We start from the raw sequence: 18,345 nt of genomic DNA, 5'->3' as shown, positions 1-18,345 counted from the left end.
ATCCAGGAATATCTTAATATTCATGAAGTCATATAAAATCTGATGAATACCTGAGAGAAATTTAGAGGCAACTCAACAAATACAGAATTCACTGAGAGGTATGCACTATGAGTTGAAGAACTGCGGCAAATATCTGTAATATATAGACTTAGGATAAAATATAATCCCAGTTTTGCTTATATTTAGTTCATTCATTTAAACCTGAGCATGCACTGTTACTCTGCAGTGCTTATACACCTGATAACAGGTGTAAACTGTAAACTATCAGAACAGAAATCAGAAAAAAAAGCAAATAAACTAAGAAGCCAACGTGTACAGAAACTGATTTTCATTCAGAGTAACATAACATTACATAAAAAAATAAAATCTTACAAACAATTCAGCTGCATTCGATTTCATTTGTATAGTTGTCAACTGTCACCTTGATGCACTTTATATTGTAATGCTAAGACCCTACAATATTAGAAAGAAACCCCAAAGATGACGTGATGCCCTAAGCACGTGGCGACAGTGGGAAGGAAAAACTCACTGTAATCATTTAAAAGAAAAAAACACAAGAGAGATTTTACCTGAGACATGAGTGGTATCCAGTAAGGTCATAAATGTTTAAGCCATTTCAGGTAACATTTGATGTTCACCAAGAATTAATGCATCACATAGTCCAAGTGAAACAGCTCCCGTGCCCTGGATTTTTACAATACTGTAAGGCATAGAAGACACTTGGAACTCGTTTTCCTCGAGAGTGCGTGGCACATCACTGAGGATCACTCACCCTTTTTCCATCACTCAACTCAAAGATGTGTCACAATACATGTTGACTTGCAATCTCACCAGACATATTTACAATCTTATTGAATTTGTTCTCGTTAACGTCAGGGAAATAAAGATACGAGGCAATAAAGTGGAAAGTTTGAATACTCTCTCCAAAACAACAATATAAAAGATCAAGTGTGTGTGGTTGCTTCCTAAGAGTCGCAGCTTCCGCATGGAATTCAATCGCTGCAGTGCGTCTTTGTAAATGACACTTGTTTGAATGACACAGTTTTTCATCGATTGCTGTCCCCAAGCATTTATTTTCATTTACAACCTCAATCCAGTCACCATTAATGTGTCTTCCTTGCCACTAAAATAAGAAATAATTGCCTTTGTTTTCTCTGTGTTTAACTGAAGAGACACAGATTTGTATTCAAATTGTGCATTTGTTTGTGAATGAGGCCCAGTGATGGAAAGGGTTAGCAGCAAGATACAATAAAGCAATACTTGGGTAAAAGGTCCCCCAAAAAAGTCAAGAAGAAACCCAAAGAGGACACAGTGAAAGTGGATAAGCATAACAGGTAGATACAATGGCCAACTACCGCAGAGATGGGCAGGAAAACCAGCAACACAAAACAGCCAAATAAGACAGGAAACAGACATGAAGAAAGAAAAGCAGAAGACATCAGGAAAGGATGAGGACAAAAAACGATAAAGATGAACACAGCATCAAAACTCCTCAGACGGTTTTAGGACTTTGAGTTTTTGCATATGACATCATGGAAAATCACTTCAAGAGGTGTTTGCCATACTGGATGTGATAACTGTTAGCGATATCCAATAACGCAGGGGTGGGCAATTCCAGGCCCCGAGGGCCGGTGTCCTGCAAGTTTTAGATCTCACCTTGGGTCAACACATCTGAATCACATGATTAGTTCGTTACAGGGCCTCTGGAGAACTGCAGGAGCTAATCTAGCCATTTAAATCAGCTGTGTTGGTTCAAGGACACATCTAAAACCTGCAGGGACACCGGCCCTCGAGGCCTGGAGTTGCCCACCCCTGCAATAACGCGTACTTTGTTTACATAGAAATTATTGCTGCCATGTTTTTTGGCCTATATTCTGCTGCACTGTTGCATTCATCAAGAAAAGAAAGAAAATCTTTTTTTTTTTTTTTTTTTTATCGCTTTCCTGTTGATTTGGATAAAAGAATATGGGGGCTAAAAAACTCTGATACAGCCGTATCAGTCATAGTATCAGTTATAAGGTGTTTCTGCCATCCATCTACCAGCCTCAGTCCTAAACTGAAGTCCGGTTCTGAAGTTGGTCATCGTCAGCAGATCAGACATGTGACCCTCCTGTCTCCAGACAGCTGACAAGAGCCGGCTAAAAAACATAATGCTATAAGCTATGTTTATGCAAGCTATTTTTAATGTTATGCTAACGTCCTAAAACTCTTACTTTTCCTGTGATAAACAGTTTGATTACATTCTCACAGCACATGCTAAGTTCACGTCTACCCACGTTAGATCCACTCCAAAAAAGGGTTCAGTAGCAGTGAACAGAAGCTAACTGATGGAAAATTATGGATATTCTCAACAATTCGCCTCAGTATCACTCTCATCAATCACAAATGATCTACACTGACTTGTTGAGAATGTTAGGGATAATACGCAGAGCCATGTCAATATCAGAAATTTCATAAACATCCGTTGGATACCCGAGCAGTGACCACTTGATCCTGTGACTACAGTTCCAGGCAGAGTCCCATGACTGAGGCTTCTTACTCATCTTGACACAAAATACTGATAAGCCTCCAAACTTTTATAGGGCTTCAGATCTCATCCAGTATAATTTGAGGGGGAAGAGGGCCAGGGTTGCACTTCACAACATGAGTAAACACACTCAGAGGGAGTAAATAAACATCCATCCTCAGCTCCTCCTTTGCCCAATTTCTCCACATAACGAGCAAGACGCTTACCATGAAAGTGTTTTACTTCCTCTGAGAGAAACACTTGTTGTTTACTCATGATTGCCATAGTTTCTCATCTGCATAATGTTTAGCAGGTTTTTCACTCACTTGATGTGTCCAAAATGGCCGACGAATTAATGTCACGTGGTAAGCTGTGACGTGTCTGCAAGACGTCAATAGGTGGTTTTTCTGCAATGTAATGTCTTTACATATATGGTCCTAAGATTCATGGCAGGCTGTGGAGTGCACTGTGATGCGTTCATGGTTTCCAAACTGGGGCACAGAGTCCCAGCGGGTTCACAGCAGCATGATTTCATTCAGTTAAAATTGGTGATGGAGTATTTTCCTGAATCATGGGAACATTTATCCCCGGAGACTCTGTTTTCATTTTCGTGCAGTCCACATGAAGAAATGTTTCCTATTTACCTCCAACAAACAGAAATATGTTCTCACGTTTATTTTTTCCACCGCTGTTCGCTGCCGTGTTTGAATGCTTCATCTGGGAAAACTTCAGCTCGAGCGAGTTCGTCCTTGTGATGATGTCACTGGACTTTTAAATTTTGGCTCCGAAGTTCCTTCAGCATTGAGGGCAGTTTGTTTCATGAATGCACTCGGTCACTGATGAGTTATTATTCAGTCTGTGCACATTAAAGTAAGGTGAGCTTGTTTGTAAAGCACCTTTCATGCACTGAGGTCTTACTGAGTGCTTTACGTGAGGCATAAAAAGCATTAAGGCAGGAGGAGAATAATTTGTTTACCTGTTGAGTGAAATAAAGTTCGAATGTCTGACTGTTTTTTCTTCTTTTTTTTCCTTCAAAGGGGGTCCAGGAGTTCACGACCCCTGTGAGAGGGAGCCCATGGACGTCCTGTCTGACCTCAGCGCCCAGCAGGCCGACGCCATCACACACAGCGCTCAGGTCAGTGAACATGTTACCCATCCGCCTGCTATGATGACATCACGGTTTCCTCTTCCTGCAGTGTGCATGCTAAGCTCTTCAACCCACAAAATTCAGAATGTATGTCACGTTTTTTGACATTATTTTTTCCCCATCCATTTCAGCTGCTGGTAAGTGAGAGGCAGGGTACACATTGGACAGGTTGGCTGTCTGTCACAGGGCTAACACACAGATACATCACCATTCACACTCACATTCACACCTATGGGCAATTTAGAATCACCAACCTAACCACACGTCTTTGGACTGTGAAGGGTAGGTGGAGTATCCGGAGAAAACCCACACAGGTACAAGAAGAACATGCAAACTGCTCACAGAAAGGTGCCAGCCAGCTGGAGGATCTGAGCCTTCTTGCTGTAGGGGAAGAGTCGACTAATTCACAGCTTAATTGATCTTAAGGCTTTGGTTTGCTCATTGTGTATCACTTTGTAGTTGAAGGCTCGTGGCTAAAGGACATTTCAGGCTCTGGTAACCATAGGCATATATAGTATAGGCATAGGTAACCTTTTAATTCAGTTCCGTTTTATTTATATCGCATCAAAGCACAGCAACAGTCACCTCAAGATGTTTTATATCATAAGGTAAAGATCCTACAGTAATACAGGGAAAACTCCAACAATCAGATGACTCCCCTGTGAGCAAGCACTCGGCAACAGTGGGAAGGAAAAACTCCCTTTTAACAGAAAGAAACCTCCAGGAGAAATAGGCTCAGGGAGGGGAAGCAGTTACATAATAATGAGATGTCGTGTGGAGCCTGGTCCTGCATGGCTTTATAAGACAAGGTCTTTATGTTGTTAATAAAATAAATGCAGAATTTCACTTGAAGCCGGTGAAGAGAAGCAAGAATGGGCTGACGTGTGAGCGCTGACTAGTGTTTCTGGAACAGCTGAAAGACGAGCTCGGGAGGACTAGAGAGAGAGAGAGATCCATGTGAAAAGTGAGTCACAGTAATCGAGACGGGAGAAAATCAAAGTGTGTACTAAAAGTTCAGAATTACTGGATGACAGTAGAGGTTTGATTTTTGTGATGTTTTTTAGATGAAAGAAACTGGAGGTGCTTTGAGATGTGAGATTCAAAGTTCAAATGCTGGTCAAAAATAACACCAGGCGTCTTAGCAGAAGATCTGATATTGCTCGCAGGCGGGCCGATGTAATGACTGACCTTTTCAGAGAAACTGTCGGGCTGAACACCAGCGCCTCAGTTCTGCCAGGATTGAGATGGAGCAAGTTTAAAGACAACCAGTGCAGTGAAGGAATCACTGAGGTAGGAGAGGATGTTGAGTAATGGTAGTAATTACTCAGCAGATATCATACTGATATGTTTTTATTCACATAAAGGTACCGATTTTTTTTTAGTATTTTAGCCATCTGCCCCATAGTGCAGGACTTTTTCCCCTCGGGTGGGTTTCAGTGTGTTTTGTATAATACTGTTTGCTTTGTGTGACAAAGGCGTTACTACTACATAATAACCACATTCTTGTTAACCGGTTATCTGAAATTGATCTGAGATTACTCAGTAAATATGACAAAATGTCTCATGTGTAATAAGATGAAGGCATGATGAAGCTTACAACATTCTGCAAGAACAGACTTTGAGCATATTTTACATTTGAACACCTACTAGTATAATATTCCTTCAGTCGAGCCTTCTGAAGGAACGGAATGTCTTATTTTGAAGGAAAAGAAGACACAAACTGTGGATTTAGTGAGCCGTTATGTCCCTTTTGCACAATGATACACAGTGAGGTCCATTAATTTACAAAAATTGTGTCATTGCCCAAAAACTTATGAACCTAACTGTGCTTACACCTTAATATTATATTACCCCCTTTAGCTCAGCCAAATTACTCTCGCTCTTTGACCGTAGCTGTAAAGAAGTTCCCATTCATAATATGCTGTTTGCTCCTGGGGGATGAACCTTGAAAGCTTCAATTAAAGGACTCCATGTCTCACCTGTGGGCCACAGCTAAGATAAGATAAGATAACCTTTATTAGTCCCACACGTGGGAAATTTGTTTTGTCACAGCAGGAAGTGGACAGTGCAAAAGTTATGAGGCAAAAATTAGAATACAATAAGAATAAATACAGTACACAACTGTACAGAATAGAATAAAATAAAATACTATATACAGTAGAATAAAATAAAATAAATATACAATAAGATAAAAATAGAATACAAATACAAATACTATATACAACTGAGTAAAAATACAACGATGACAGAAAGAAGCTGTCCAGGTTTTAACTGGTGCTGCTGAAAATCTCCAGTTTCATCGAGTCTGGGATGAGAGAAGAAGTAAATTTTTTTATTTTATTTTTTTAAACACTAAATCACTAAAAGAAAGATTAAAGTTAAGTTGAGAATATTTCCGTATTTTCAGAGATCAGTGACGTCCAAACTCGTTCCTCCCTGGAGGTGAATCAGTGCTGCAAAACCACAGATGTTCTGAATTTAGAGATCCATTTTCCATCTAAGACACTCTTCTTTATGGATGTTAGATTTACATCTTTCCCTCTGAGAAATTCCCTTCCTGCTTTCCAACTATAAAACCAGCCACAGACACTGAGAAAAATCAGTTCATGTGCCAAGAAAGAAAAAGTCAGACTCAGCCATGCAACTTGTGAGACCTTGAAACATCCCACTATGGTGCGTTTCGATGCCCCCCTCCACCCACTGTACCAAAGTCAGCATTTTTTCCAGTAAATCGGACATGTAACACTCCTTCCCGCTACACCGATTGATGGAGGGTTATTTAAAACAAGTCCTGGGCCTCCGCCGGTGGAGCCCTGAGCTCATGTCAGCACTATAAATAGCTGAGTGTCCACAGAAACACGGTTTCTGACCTCAGATAAGCAGCCCCTCAGTGCTGCAGAAGCTTTGACAAACTGGCAGCTTAATTAGCCAGCTAATGACCGTGGGAACGCTCTTCCTCATCTACACCCACACCAAGACTACTACAACTACTACCACCACCACCGCTGCTGCTCCACACAAAATAACAAAATCTGGCCCCCGGGCAGAAAGTGTAGGCTCAGCAGTGAGAAATATAAAGACATCCTCATCTTCATCTTTGTTTTGCTCTCTTGATGAAGTGCAAGTCTGGGAATATATTTTTCCCATTTCCTCCTTTGTTTGTGCCTCGTCTCCATAATGCATGAAGTTTCTCCCAACAGAATTAGTTGGTTTACACAAACGGCGAGCAGCTCGCTCAAGTTTCCCCGATAATTAAAGCACATTGATCTGAGAATAAATGGCCCTGCTCTCCTGTGAGTGCAGGAGGGTTTCTGTTGCTTTACCACCGCAGTGATGTGCCCTTATTCTGTCGGCTGTGTGTGTTTCAGCATGCGTTACGCCTCCTGGCCTTTGGACAGCTTTACAAGGTCTTGAATATGGATCCTCTGCCAGCCAGCAAGCCCTCACCGAGGCTGTTAGAAGGTGCGTGCAGACTTGTTTGTGCTCTCTGTTTTGCAAGTTTATTCGTTTCCCTGTTTTTACCTTTTTTAAATTCATTTTTGAGCCCTCTGTTCAGATACAGTCCTGGCAGCATTAATAAAAACAGCATGCTTAGACGGCATGTGCGTCTGAGTGGGCAGTGTGATGTTTTAAGTGCTCGGTCGTTTCCGCTCTGCAGGCGGCTGTCAGAAGAGGCTCCGGGAGGACATCGGGTCAGACGACAGAGACTTCATCAAAAGGATGAAAGGTGACTTTGACCGTCAACTCACCCGTATCGAAGAATCACTGCTCATATGATCGAAATCCTCTTCCTCTCACTTCTGAGGTGCAGCAGACACTTAGATTCAGGCTGATACACGTGGCTGGCTGTAGCTTTATATTAAACAGAGTTCATTGCTGGAAGCTCGAAGTCACACAGGAGAAAAGAGCAAGACTCCGATATAATGAATATTGATTAAAAACCTTATGTTGTGTGCTGTAATTTAACTTTAAAGTGGCTGAAGGGGCTCATTTATTAACCCAGTCCATATGTTTCTCTATGCTCTTGTGATATTTCCAAACATAAAGTTTCCTACATCAATCTACTTCCCATAGTCACTTAGATAAATTGGTTCATTGGTGTGCTGGTGGGTTTTTATAAACTTTATCAGGCTTTTGTTGTATTTTCCACATCTAAACTCTACATGTGCATGAAGGATATCTTTTCAGGGATTTTTGCATGTTTAAATATTATATCGCTCGTCCTGATCTCTGTGTGGATGAACAGTTGGTAGCTTTTCAGGGGCAGGTGCAGTTTCAGGCGATACATCCCTTCTAAACATGCCAAGTATGGCATAAAGATCTAGTTGGAGCTGTGATCCTAAAACTTCTTTCTGCATAAGAAAACTGAAAGCGTAATTCATTACATCATTATGAAAAGACAAAAAAGGAATATAAAGAAGACTATAGATATGATACAACATGAACAGAGCTGCTAAACTAGCCGGCTTTCTTGAAGGTCATAATTTATCTGAAAAATGCTTAAATAGAAGACAAAAAGAGACAAAAACACATATGCATAAGTGTAATTATTGCAATAAAACCACAGTCAGACACTTGCAGTACTGTGAGTACATGTGGGTGAAAGTATGTGTGTAATGTGAGAGTTCAGCATGCCTCTGGTTTCTGGAGCAGCAGGATAGCTGGGTTAGATTTATCATGAATTTATTATTGTTTTATATTTTACTAATGTTATTTTTATTGCATCTTATAACTATTGCTTTTTGGTCTTTTCTTTCTTTCATATTATTCTGGCCAAGAGCCACAGAGAGGTTCTGGCACTTCTTGGAAACGGCTCATCAAATATTAATTATTTATACAACTGTAGATACCATATGCAGTGCCCTCCAAAAGTAATGCACAATAGTTAACTGCAAATTGTGTTTGAATATAAGATCATAATTTGACTGAGATGAAAGTTAGAGACTAGCTTCGGCGTTTATTTAAGACCATAAAATCATTGGATGCAGTGATAAAACCATAAAGCCTCAGCTAACTTACATTTTTAAGCTCTTTTGTTCACGGTCATCTTCTGGAGTTTTTGAAGATTTCATTTTTAGATCATTGTGATCAAAACTAACACAAAGAGCAAACATCAACTCTGTTTCAAACAGACTCAAATTTTATGAGGAGTGTCATCAAAGCTGGCTCTCCAGATACAACCGAGCGGTCTTCAGCGGAAGAACAAAGGCAGCTCGTCAGGCGATGAGCGAGACTGGAAGCATTTGCTGTTTTGCTTTGCACCAAGAATTCATTTCCCACTCGGAGACTGCCAGCCCAGAGTTTTGCTGTAATGTCCCGTACCATCTGATGGAGAAAACTCTGAGGAAATGCTCTGAACTGGTGCCTCTGAACTAGTACCTGCCAGCGTGCAATCTCGTGCCAACACAAAGTGCTTTGAAAACACTGGAGTTTTTTGGCCACACCAGCACAGTTTGTACTCACCATGCGTCTGCTTGCCAGCTTTGCTTCTCTGTGACTTTGTCCACTTCCAGAAAATGAAAATCTGATTGAAGGATCATTGCTTTGACCCACTGGAGTTGATCCAGCACTCGTCACAGAGGTACAAGAGGGCATAAATGAATGATCTAAAAATAAGCCGCCACATTGGAACCTGCCAAATTTAAGTCAGATTTTTTTTTTCTTTTTATGAGCCCATTCCTGGAACTTTTTGGATTACAGCTGAACATTCATGAGTTAACATATGAACCAATGTGAAAGTAAGTTTGTTTTTTTTACTTCTTGTAGATAAACCCATTTTTATCTTTCTCTTTTAAATTTGCCTTTTTAATAATGATTCTTCTTAATACTAAGCTGATTTTTGTTCATTCAGATTTTGTTTAAACAGCGCGTTTGCTGTAATATTGTGGCAGCGGATTTTCCAGCTCTGTAAAAGTTATTAAGGCGGTGGTTAATTTCTCCTGCTCTCGATGAACAGTCGAATTACCCCATTGACAAACGTAATTTTCCAGCAATGTGCACTTGTGCATATCTGAGTGGCAATTAAAGTGCTGATGAAGTGCTTTAAAGCAACTCAACCCTGCATTTGTCTATAACAAAAGACACGACGTTTAGTGACACAGCGCTAATGTGTTTGTAGGGACTGGCTGTTGCAGGTTGTGTCCTCTAAAGCGCTATTTGCATTCCTTTCCACCATCATGATATTAAAAACTCTGGCTTGTCTTTAATGGAAAATGGCGACATATTAAAAATGTGCACAAAAGATTGATCCTGTGCAGGTCACATTTGCCACGTCGCACAGAGGCTGACTTCCCTGGACAAAAACTCTTCACAGCAGATAAGTGGATATTGACTGACGACTAAGAGACAAGGCTCATGGTTCAGTGTGTGTTGGACATGCACTATAGCTGTCTGTAAAAGAGGTCTTTGTGTAAAAGGTGGAAAAGTGAAGCACTGGAGCTGAAAGAAGTGAGCAGCGACGCTGATCTTTTCTCAGAAACCGGGACGCTTTGTTGTGACAGGGATCAAATCGGCCTGTCAGGCCAAAGAATAACACGGCACATTCACTTCAATCTCTGTATCAGAGGAGAGAAAATGGCCTGACCCTGCTGAAAGTGATCCATTATAGTCTGGATGTGTAAAACCCAGCAGGCAGCGACATCCGATATCTTCATGAGATCTTATTAGGAATCCATTTCAGGAACCAGGTCGCCCCCTTCACTGCATCTCAGAGCGGTGTTAGTCAGCAGCATGAAGCGGGTTAAGGAAGATTTCAGGCAGCAGTGGCTTTTAGGTGAGATGTGTCCTCGAAGCAGAAAATTGTGTGAAGTTATCAGATTTCCACAGAGCTGATAGAGAAGCTGGTGAAGCTTAAAAGACATTCAGCTTCAGACAGTTTTAGGAATCAATCAGCTCAGGTTGACAGAGGTCTGTGTGACAGTGGCTTAATGTCAGATTTCAGTCCTGAACACCAGAACAGTGTCAAACCACCCAGATTTTTATTAGCCTTCTGAACGCTCCCTCCTCACAGAGGGTTTTGTGGCAGCTGTTTGGACAGCACTTACACAGGCGGCGTCTTCTGTTGTGACAGTGTGTTTATCAGGCTAATTTTTTAAGTATGGCATCTTGTCATATTTCTTGGCTGACATAACTTCATATGGTGCTGTCAGGACATGATTTACAGTGTTGTGTGGCCCCCCTGCTGTGCTGCTCTGTTGACATATTACACAAAGTTTCACTCAAAACACAACTTCTCACTGATTTTTCTGCTAATGAGACATTTTTCCTCTAGTGCAGCGGTCCCCAACCTTTTTTGCGCCACGGACCGGTTTATGCCCGACAATATTTTCACGGACCGGCCTTTAAGGTGTTGCGGGTAAATACAACAAAATAAAACTAGTACCGGTACCGAAAAAAGAAGATTTATTCATAACACACGTGAAAAGACCCAGGAAAACCGAGTAAACGATAACAAAATAACGCTGAAAACCCTGAAAACTATACATTTCACACCTGAGCCTCAACTCTCGCGGCCCGGTACCGGTCCGAGGCCCGGGGGTTGGGGACCGCTGCTCTAGTTCACTCAAATTCAATGAAATATTGATGATTTATGTCAATTTTTTAATAATAATTTTTACTTGCCCACTGATGTCTCAAAGGATTTTAACTTTCTCTTGGTTCAGACCATAAAATCCATAAAATCCACGTGCACAGGTCACCTGATATGCACAGATCACATCACCTGTGTTCAGACACTGAATGGTTTTAGCTTCTATGGTGTATTCAAGTGCATCACATCAGCTTTCACTTTCAGATCATATAGGTTTCTCTCCTAATGCACTACTTTAGTTCTGTTCTTTATATCCTGGTCTCAGCAACAAAAGAAAAAGAATCTTTGATCATGTACTGTGCTGCACACAGGCTAGTGTTGCATAAAATTAACTACAAGTAACAAATAAAAATGAAAACTTGCAAATAAACTTCAGTTTCCCTGAAAATCTCAGTGAAGAAATCTCACTTTGAGAAAAAACATGTTTGGCTTTAGTTGCCTCTTCAGCTCAGCGGCTTTCTGCCTCGCGTCTCCTCCTCCGTGGCTCTGCATCTCTGCTGGTGCGTGGAGTTGAAATGTTGTTTGAATACAAAGCCTGTGTCGTGGTGGAAACGCAGGCCTCCCTTCACACACGCTTCTCAGTCTCCCATCTTTCTTTAAACCGCCTGCCCTCTGCACCAGTCTTTTTTTTTTTTTTTTTTTTTTTTGCCAGTTTGTGTTCGTAAGCTCGGGTGCTGGGAAGCTGAATCCCTTTGTTTGGTTTGTTGTGTTCCTGTGCAGACCACAGCTGAGCTTAGGTGGACCAAAATGTGTTAGCCAAAAAGGGATGTTCCAACTGGATTAAAGCATACAGAGGGCTGTGTTTGGCCATGAGTTTGACACCTGTTTTGTACAGATATTCAAATGGATATTTTTAGCCATGGACTGCTCGTTAAACAAGACATTTAAAGATGTCTGGCTGCTTTTTCTGGTATTTTATAGACAGTTTAATCCAATAATTGCTAAAAAAAAAAAAAAAAATCAGCAGATTAGCTGACAGTGAAAATAATAATTAGCTGCAGCCGTAAACTAAACGGTCTTGGCACTGATGGCTGCAGCCTTCGGCCTCTTCACTCCTCCTCCCCCTCGCTCTCAGAGTCTTGTCTGTCAGTGTCACAGTAATTAAATTGGCCCTCGCTGGGACCATCGTCTCCGGCAACCCTCATGTGCTTCCAGTTCAAAGGAGGTGACGGAGGCAGAGATAGAGGAGGATTAATACTGCTGGCTGTTGCCACGCAATTATCTCACCACCTCCCACCACACACGCGCATGTTGGGTTTTACACACACACTTACAGTGCTTTAACACCTCCCCCTGTCTTCCTTCCGGCACCTGTCCACCAGCACCTCCACATTTGTTTTCTTACACCTCGTCTGCATCCATATTCATAGAAGTGACACTCAAGTCTAAAGTGCCTGTCAGAACCTTTCAGTAATTACACACAGTGGCTGCAGAACCAGGCGGCTGCACACTTCACAAGCCTCAAGTGTCCCCGCTGTGACACCTGTTACACAAAAGCTGAAATCTGTGGGTGGCCATATGCAAATAAATGATCACCTCAGCATCATCGATAACTCTGTAGTGTTTCTCAAGAATCTGAAATTACACATGAACGTTTCTGCCGGCCCTCTTCAACTTTGCCCAGTCCATTAACCCTGCGTTAGATTTGAATACCTGTAATAATGGTACAGGTGGTGACAGCTGTAGCCTTGAAGCTCTAAAGCATGTTTTTTTGTTTTTGTTTTTTTTTATAAAACTACAAATTAAAACTCAGATGACAAGAATAATTAAAAAAAAAAAAATCTAAACAGGTAACAGAATGTTTCTATGTGGATTTACTCGCTTTTGTGACGAGCCCCAAGTGGTCATTAGAGGAACAGCATCTGTCAGTCAGAGGAGCCATAACTTCTAGCCTTACCAGTATAACTCAAGGAAGAGTGGACACTATCCACAGAGGCCAAAATGGTTGTTTATTTGTTTTAATACCTGCAAGTTCATCTCTGTTTTAGAGTTGTACATTTTAACATACAAGTCTGTGGGTTTGACTCCGTTTTGAAGCCAGGCTCAGGTGGCCCTAACAGGAACTGCACTTTTTGGAAATTGATTTCATTTTTCTGCCCCGGATGTTTCCACTTGGTGACATCTGTTATCACCTCTCTATGAAACCCTGCAGGTTGTTTGAACAGTTTATTTTTTATTAAATTCATAGATTAATAAATAGAACTGACTGGATAAGTCCACGTACATGGATCTGTCTCCATTATATTGTGCACACGTTTATGTAATGAGCATTCGTCAGTTCCTTGGAAACAACCAGCACCTGTTTAATTGATCAGTTTTCCTGTGGGTCCGAAGAGTTTTTGTTTTTTTAAAGCATCTTGTTGAACTTGATTTCAGACTGTGATGTTGTTCCCATTTCTATATTAATATTAAAAGTTTGACAGCTGACAAATGTCATTTGACTTCAGTTCTGTCCTTTATAGATCTTATTTGTTTACAAAGTCAAATCTTTTGTAGCCTCATAGCACAGTTGACAGAGTTGGACTAAAATCTGCTTATTATTAAAAATGCTTATTATTTGGCGACACTCAGCACTTGTTTTGTAATGGATGTCACCAGGAGTGAGGTTTCATTTCCAATTCATCAGTGAGATATTACTGCTCAGGACTCCGGGGAGGCAGCTCATCTCTCGTCACTGTGTAGGTGTGAAGTGTCGCTGGCTGAAGTGTCAGTGGTGTAACACCCGGACGGTGTCATTCTAGTCCCATCAGCTAGCTGCTAATAGGAAAGAAGCTGGGCCAATGAAATGGCTTCTCTCACTTCCTGCTTGTGGAGTCATGAGGTCTCTGTTTCATTAATAACATGTGCATCTCTCCTCTTTAAGTGCTAGACTGGAGGATGACCGATCCAAACCATCCCATGAATGCTCTGATGCGTCTGAACCAGATCCACCCGGGCCTTCAGTACCGCCTGCTGTCCCAATCCGGCCCAGTGCACGCTCCAGTCTTCACCATGTCCGTGGAAATCCAGGGAACCACATACCAGGCCACAGGGAACTCCAAGAGAACCGCCAAGCTCCAAGTAGCTCTCAAGGTACCAACACAGTTCAAAGAGCTGCATAAAAGTCACAGAAGTCTGGGGGTTGTATTTTAATGAACCTTAGATGGGTTGTCTGATAGTCATCGGTTAGCAAATGTCTTCTTTGGGACATGTAAACACCTCAAAATCCAGAGTATGATTTGTGCTTAATGTTTGAAAGCTTCAGATTGAGACAAACTAAAATGATGAACATCACTACCATTTAATTCTGCTCAGGGTCACAATGGGCTAGAGCCTATTCCTTTAGATACTGGGTTAACTGGGTTATCATAGATAGACCGATTGATTTATAGGGACTTGGATTCCACAGCACTAGCTCCATAAACACTTAGACACAGACGAGCAGATACAGAAAGATTAAAAAACAAAACAAACAGGAAACATCACAGAAAGTGGATTCGAACTGTCCTGCAGTTCTTTTAGGCTCTAATTTCAAATTCTAATACACATATAAGAGTTTTCAAACTGCTGAAAACTAATAATGATAATAATAATGGATTGCGTTTATATAGCGCTTTTCAAGGCACCCAAAGCGCTTTACAATTCCACTATTCAACCAGGACAGAAAGCACAGGGATCAAACCGGCGACCTTCCAGTTACAAATGCACTTCCCAACCTCCTGCGCCACGGTCGCCCCCCGTTTTAGTCTTCTAAGACTAAAAAGAACAAGAGAAATCATGAGAACAAAGGAAATCCGGTTTGTCGTTAGTTGCAGAAACTCCACTAAAAGCAAAAGACATAAAAAATAAAGGAAAAGCAGAATAGGTCCACTTTAATATCAGCACAGGTATCAAGTTGCTTTCTCTACTTTTAAAATTATGACATCTGTAAGTGAAGCAAGTAAAAGGGGGTTCAGAGGGTTAACAACACCACTTTAGCTTCCAGTCCTGTGTCTGCCTGTTAGTTTGGTTTGTCAATAATTTTGTACTCAGGTGTTTAAAAGCTGAACATTAAGTTGGACAAAGAAACAGCAGCTGAAGTTTTCTTCTAAATCGATACGAGAACACACAATGTTCTTTTTGTGACAAATCTTTTATTGAACTAGAAGTTTGACTGCTCACACCGAGTCTTTTTCACACATATTTATTCATTCAGTTGCACTTTCACACTCTCAGCACAGCCAGTCTTTCTGTTCTTGTTGTTCGCTTTGCAGCCTCACTGCAGCAGCTGGGGTTTGAGTGCCTTGTTCAAGGACAGCTCAGTGACAAATGATGGATGTGAAAGCGTGACTCATCTCCCATTTGCGGCTGTCAGGACGTCACAAAAAGTTTATCCGCTACTTTTGTAATCCGATGACTGTCGTGTTGAATGCAGCAGGAAGTCGTGCGGTGATGAAATTTAAATGAACGTCCTCTGGCTGTTTTTGTTTTCGCTGCTGTCGTCCTCAGGCGCTGCAGGCTTTGGGCTACGTGCTCGGCAGCGATGGAGACGTGGACTCGCTGAGTGCCGACGAGAAGTCAGATGGCGAAGGGAAGAACGACAGGATGTCCACCAGCTCCAGCTCCACCTCCATCACCTCCTCCACAGACACACAGGAGGTGAGGAACGAACACACACACACAGACTATGGCCTTTTGTGAAAGGTTCTTCCTGATTACAACACATCCATGAGGTTCATTAGAGATTCAACACAATAAAAATTCTTCTGCAGATTTTCAGTCGTCCTGATTACAAAGGCTGGAAACCTTGGATTTAAACATGTTCTGTGGAACTTTCTTTTCATGTATTACTAATTTTTTTTTCCTGTCCTTATGTGAACAAAAATGTAACCTTCCCCGACTCTGTTGCCTCTGAGAGCCTGAAGGACAAATTTTCTAAAAATCCAAAAGGCCGTCATGTTTCTACTCACTCCCGGATACCTCAATGCCTCTCTTAAAATCACCACTAAAATTCATTTCTGTTTTATTCATATGGCACCAATTCACAGCAGCAATCACCTCAAGATGGTTTCATCATAAAGTAAAATTTTAGAAAGAGGATCCCCTCTTAGGGGCAATTGGTGACTAGGGGAAGGAAAAACTCCCTTTTAACAGGAAGAGACCTCCAGCAGAGTGTGGGGAGAGTTTGGGTTTCACAACCACACTTAACTAATGTTAGGGATTACCCTGAGGCCAGCAAAACAGAAACATGTCATCAGGTATCAATAACATGAGCAGTGTGAAAGCAAGTTTTGCTTAATCATCTTATTAGTTCTTATATCTGTAGCTCCGTTTGTCCCCTGCAGTCCCTTGGTTGTTGAGGTTGTCTCCTTTTTACTTGTATGTGTGTGTGTGTGTGTGTGTGTGTGTGTACACAGTAGGTTTACATACTTGCACACTCAATGAGAGTGAGACTTCACAGTCAGAGCCGCCCCTCGCTCGTCACGTCCGGCGTCAAACCACTGACAATGGCGATGGTGAAAACACTCAACTTGGGACTTCAAAAACGTTTGTCGACCTCACAATGGTTATGCCCGTGTTTTATAAAGAGCAGACGACCTTGCTTGTAGGTGTTGTGTGTGAAATATTAATCTCGATAGGTTTACAATCATTTTTTTAAAATGACAGATACAGCCATTTAAAATTGCTGCTCGGTCAGAGCTCAGCTGCTGGGAGTCTGGCGCCATATAAATAAAAGTTAATTGAATTTCATTCTTTTGATAGCTTTCATTGTAAACCTCCTCATCCATTAAAATATAAAAACTCAAAGTTGAGTTTTGAAAATGTAAAATAAATAAAAGTTTACTGTCAGTTTGACCATTCAGACATGTTATACTGCAAATCACCGAAACTATTTCCAGTAAGCATTTCTTCATTCATCCATTTCAGTCTAATCTAATAACATAAAAAAATAGATACAATTTAAAAGAAAATGAAATACAGTAAAATAATATTCTTACACACAGGTTTCCTCATAGATCCCAAACCAGATGTGGAGGTTATTTCTGAGACTGGTAGAACCTGATTTTTCATTTAGCCAGTGGTTTGCTGGGTTATTAGTTCATCAGACCATGAAGAAGCATGAGCTTCATTTTATTCTGTTAGGTTGCAACTTGATATTTTGATTTATTCTATAGATTTCTTTGAACTCTTCTTTAAAGTATTGAGCCAGACTTTCAGATAGTTTTTCTTTTATTTTAAGTGCTCTCCAACTTACATCAAGATGTTTCAAAGTTGTTATTTGAAAATACTTTTTTAAAATCATTTTCAGTCGTGTCCTCAGAACGTTTTTTCAAGCTCTGTTTTAACCTTCCAGTCATAGAAATTAAAGTGTGTTAGATCAGTGTTAACTTGATAGATGTGCATGGGTGTGTGACTATCAGTGGGCTGCGTTTTATGTGGGCTGGGATGATGTCTTTGAAAATGTGAGCAAAAACACAAAGAACCTCATAATATAGGCTGCATACCAAAACTTATTACTATGTGAATTCCATAAATTTTAACAAATTAAATTATTAAAGTGTTTATTTTTATTCGTGGTCAGGGTTCAGACAGGCCCCGGGGTTTCCTGTAAATTTTGCGTGGTTTATTCCCTACATTCAGGTTGAGGGGTCATATGATGATGATGCTTTGATTGAACAATCCCAAGAACCAATATAGAAAAAATATAATTTAAAAAAAGGTATCAGCTCTCAATAATCAGAATTGCATAGTTAAAAAAAAATATGGTAGCCTGGTGGTGCTGAGAGCACCGTCTGCATACTTCATTAAGACCAGGTTGAACGCTAATGACTGTTTTGGCCTACCTGTCAGCACAGAGTTTGTGCACTTATAACCATCTAACTAACTAAATAATTAAATACTGCGGGCTGGACACTTATTTGTGGGACATACGCCCGTTGTTGCATTTGTTGCGTCTCTTTCACAGCACAACTCCCACTAGGGCTTAAATACCTGGGACTCTCCACTTCTCCACTCTTCTTCTCTCTGAGAAGTGAAGAAACTTCTTGGATGAGAGAGTGAAACATCTTCAAGGAACTTAAACAGAAAACAGAAAAGAAGCAGCTTAGTAAAGATGAAAAACAAAAAGACTACATTTTCTAATTA

At 40.9% G+C, this 18,345-nt stretch overlaps 1 protein-coding gene and 1 long non-coding RNA gene across 5 annotated transcripts in view; one reads left to right on the top strand and one right to left on the bottom strand.

Moving 5' to 3' along the window:
* Window positions 1–18,345, top strand: part of LOC309718381 (spermatid perinuclear RNA-binding protein-like) — a 102,458-nt gene that overhangs the window by 74,742 nt on the left and 9,371 nt on the right. For both annotated transcript variants that reach the window (XM_082553536.1, XM_082553537.1), the window contains exons 9-13: window positions 3,544–3,641; window positions 7,022–7,115; window positions 7,312–7,380; window positions 14,105–14,313; window positions 15,709–15,858. In XM_082553536.1, coding sequence (XP_082409662.1) covers window positions 3,544–3,641; window positions 7,022–7,115; window positions 7,312–7,380; window positions 14,105–14,313; window positions 15,709–15,858 — 620 coding nt within the window. The remainder of the gene's footprint in view (window positions 1–3,543; window positions 3,642–7,021; window positions 7,116–7,311; window positions 7,381–14,104; window positions 14,314–15,708; window positions 15,859–18,345) is intronic.
* LOC309718390 overlaps window positions 15,749–18,345 on the bottom strand; it is a 69,526-nt gene continuing 66,929 nt past the window's right edge. For all 3 annotated transcript variants that reach the window (XR_014279956.1, XR_014279957.1, XR_014279958.1), the window contains 2 exons: window positions 18,193–18,276; window positions 15,749–15,836 (listed from right to left, as the gene is read on the bottom strand). This is a non-coding gene — a long non-coding RNA (uncharacterized lncRNA). The remainder of the gene's footprint in view (window positions 15,837–18,192; window positions 18,277–18,345) is intronic.

Source organism: Aulonocara stuartgranti (genome assembly GCF_965226115.1).
Source record: "Aulonocara stuartgranti genome assembly, chromosome: 12".
In the NCBI taxonomy this organism is placed as follows: Eukaryota; Metazoa; Chordata; class Actinopteri; order Cichliformes; family Cichlidae; genus Aulonocara; species Aulonocara stuartgranti.
Note: the sequence above shows the minus strand (reverse complement) of the source record. Positions and strands in the feature narration are given on the sequence as shown.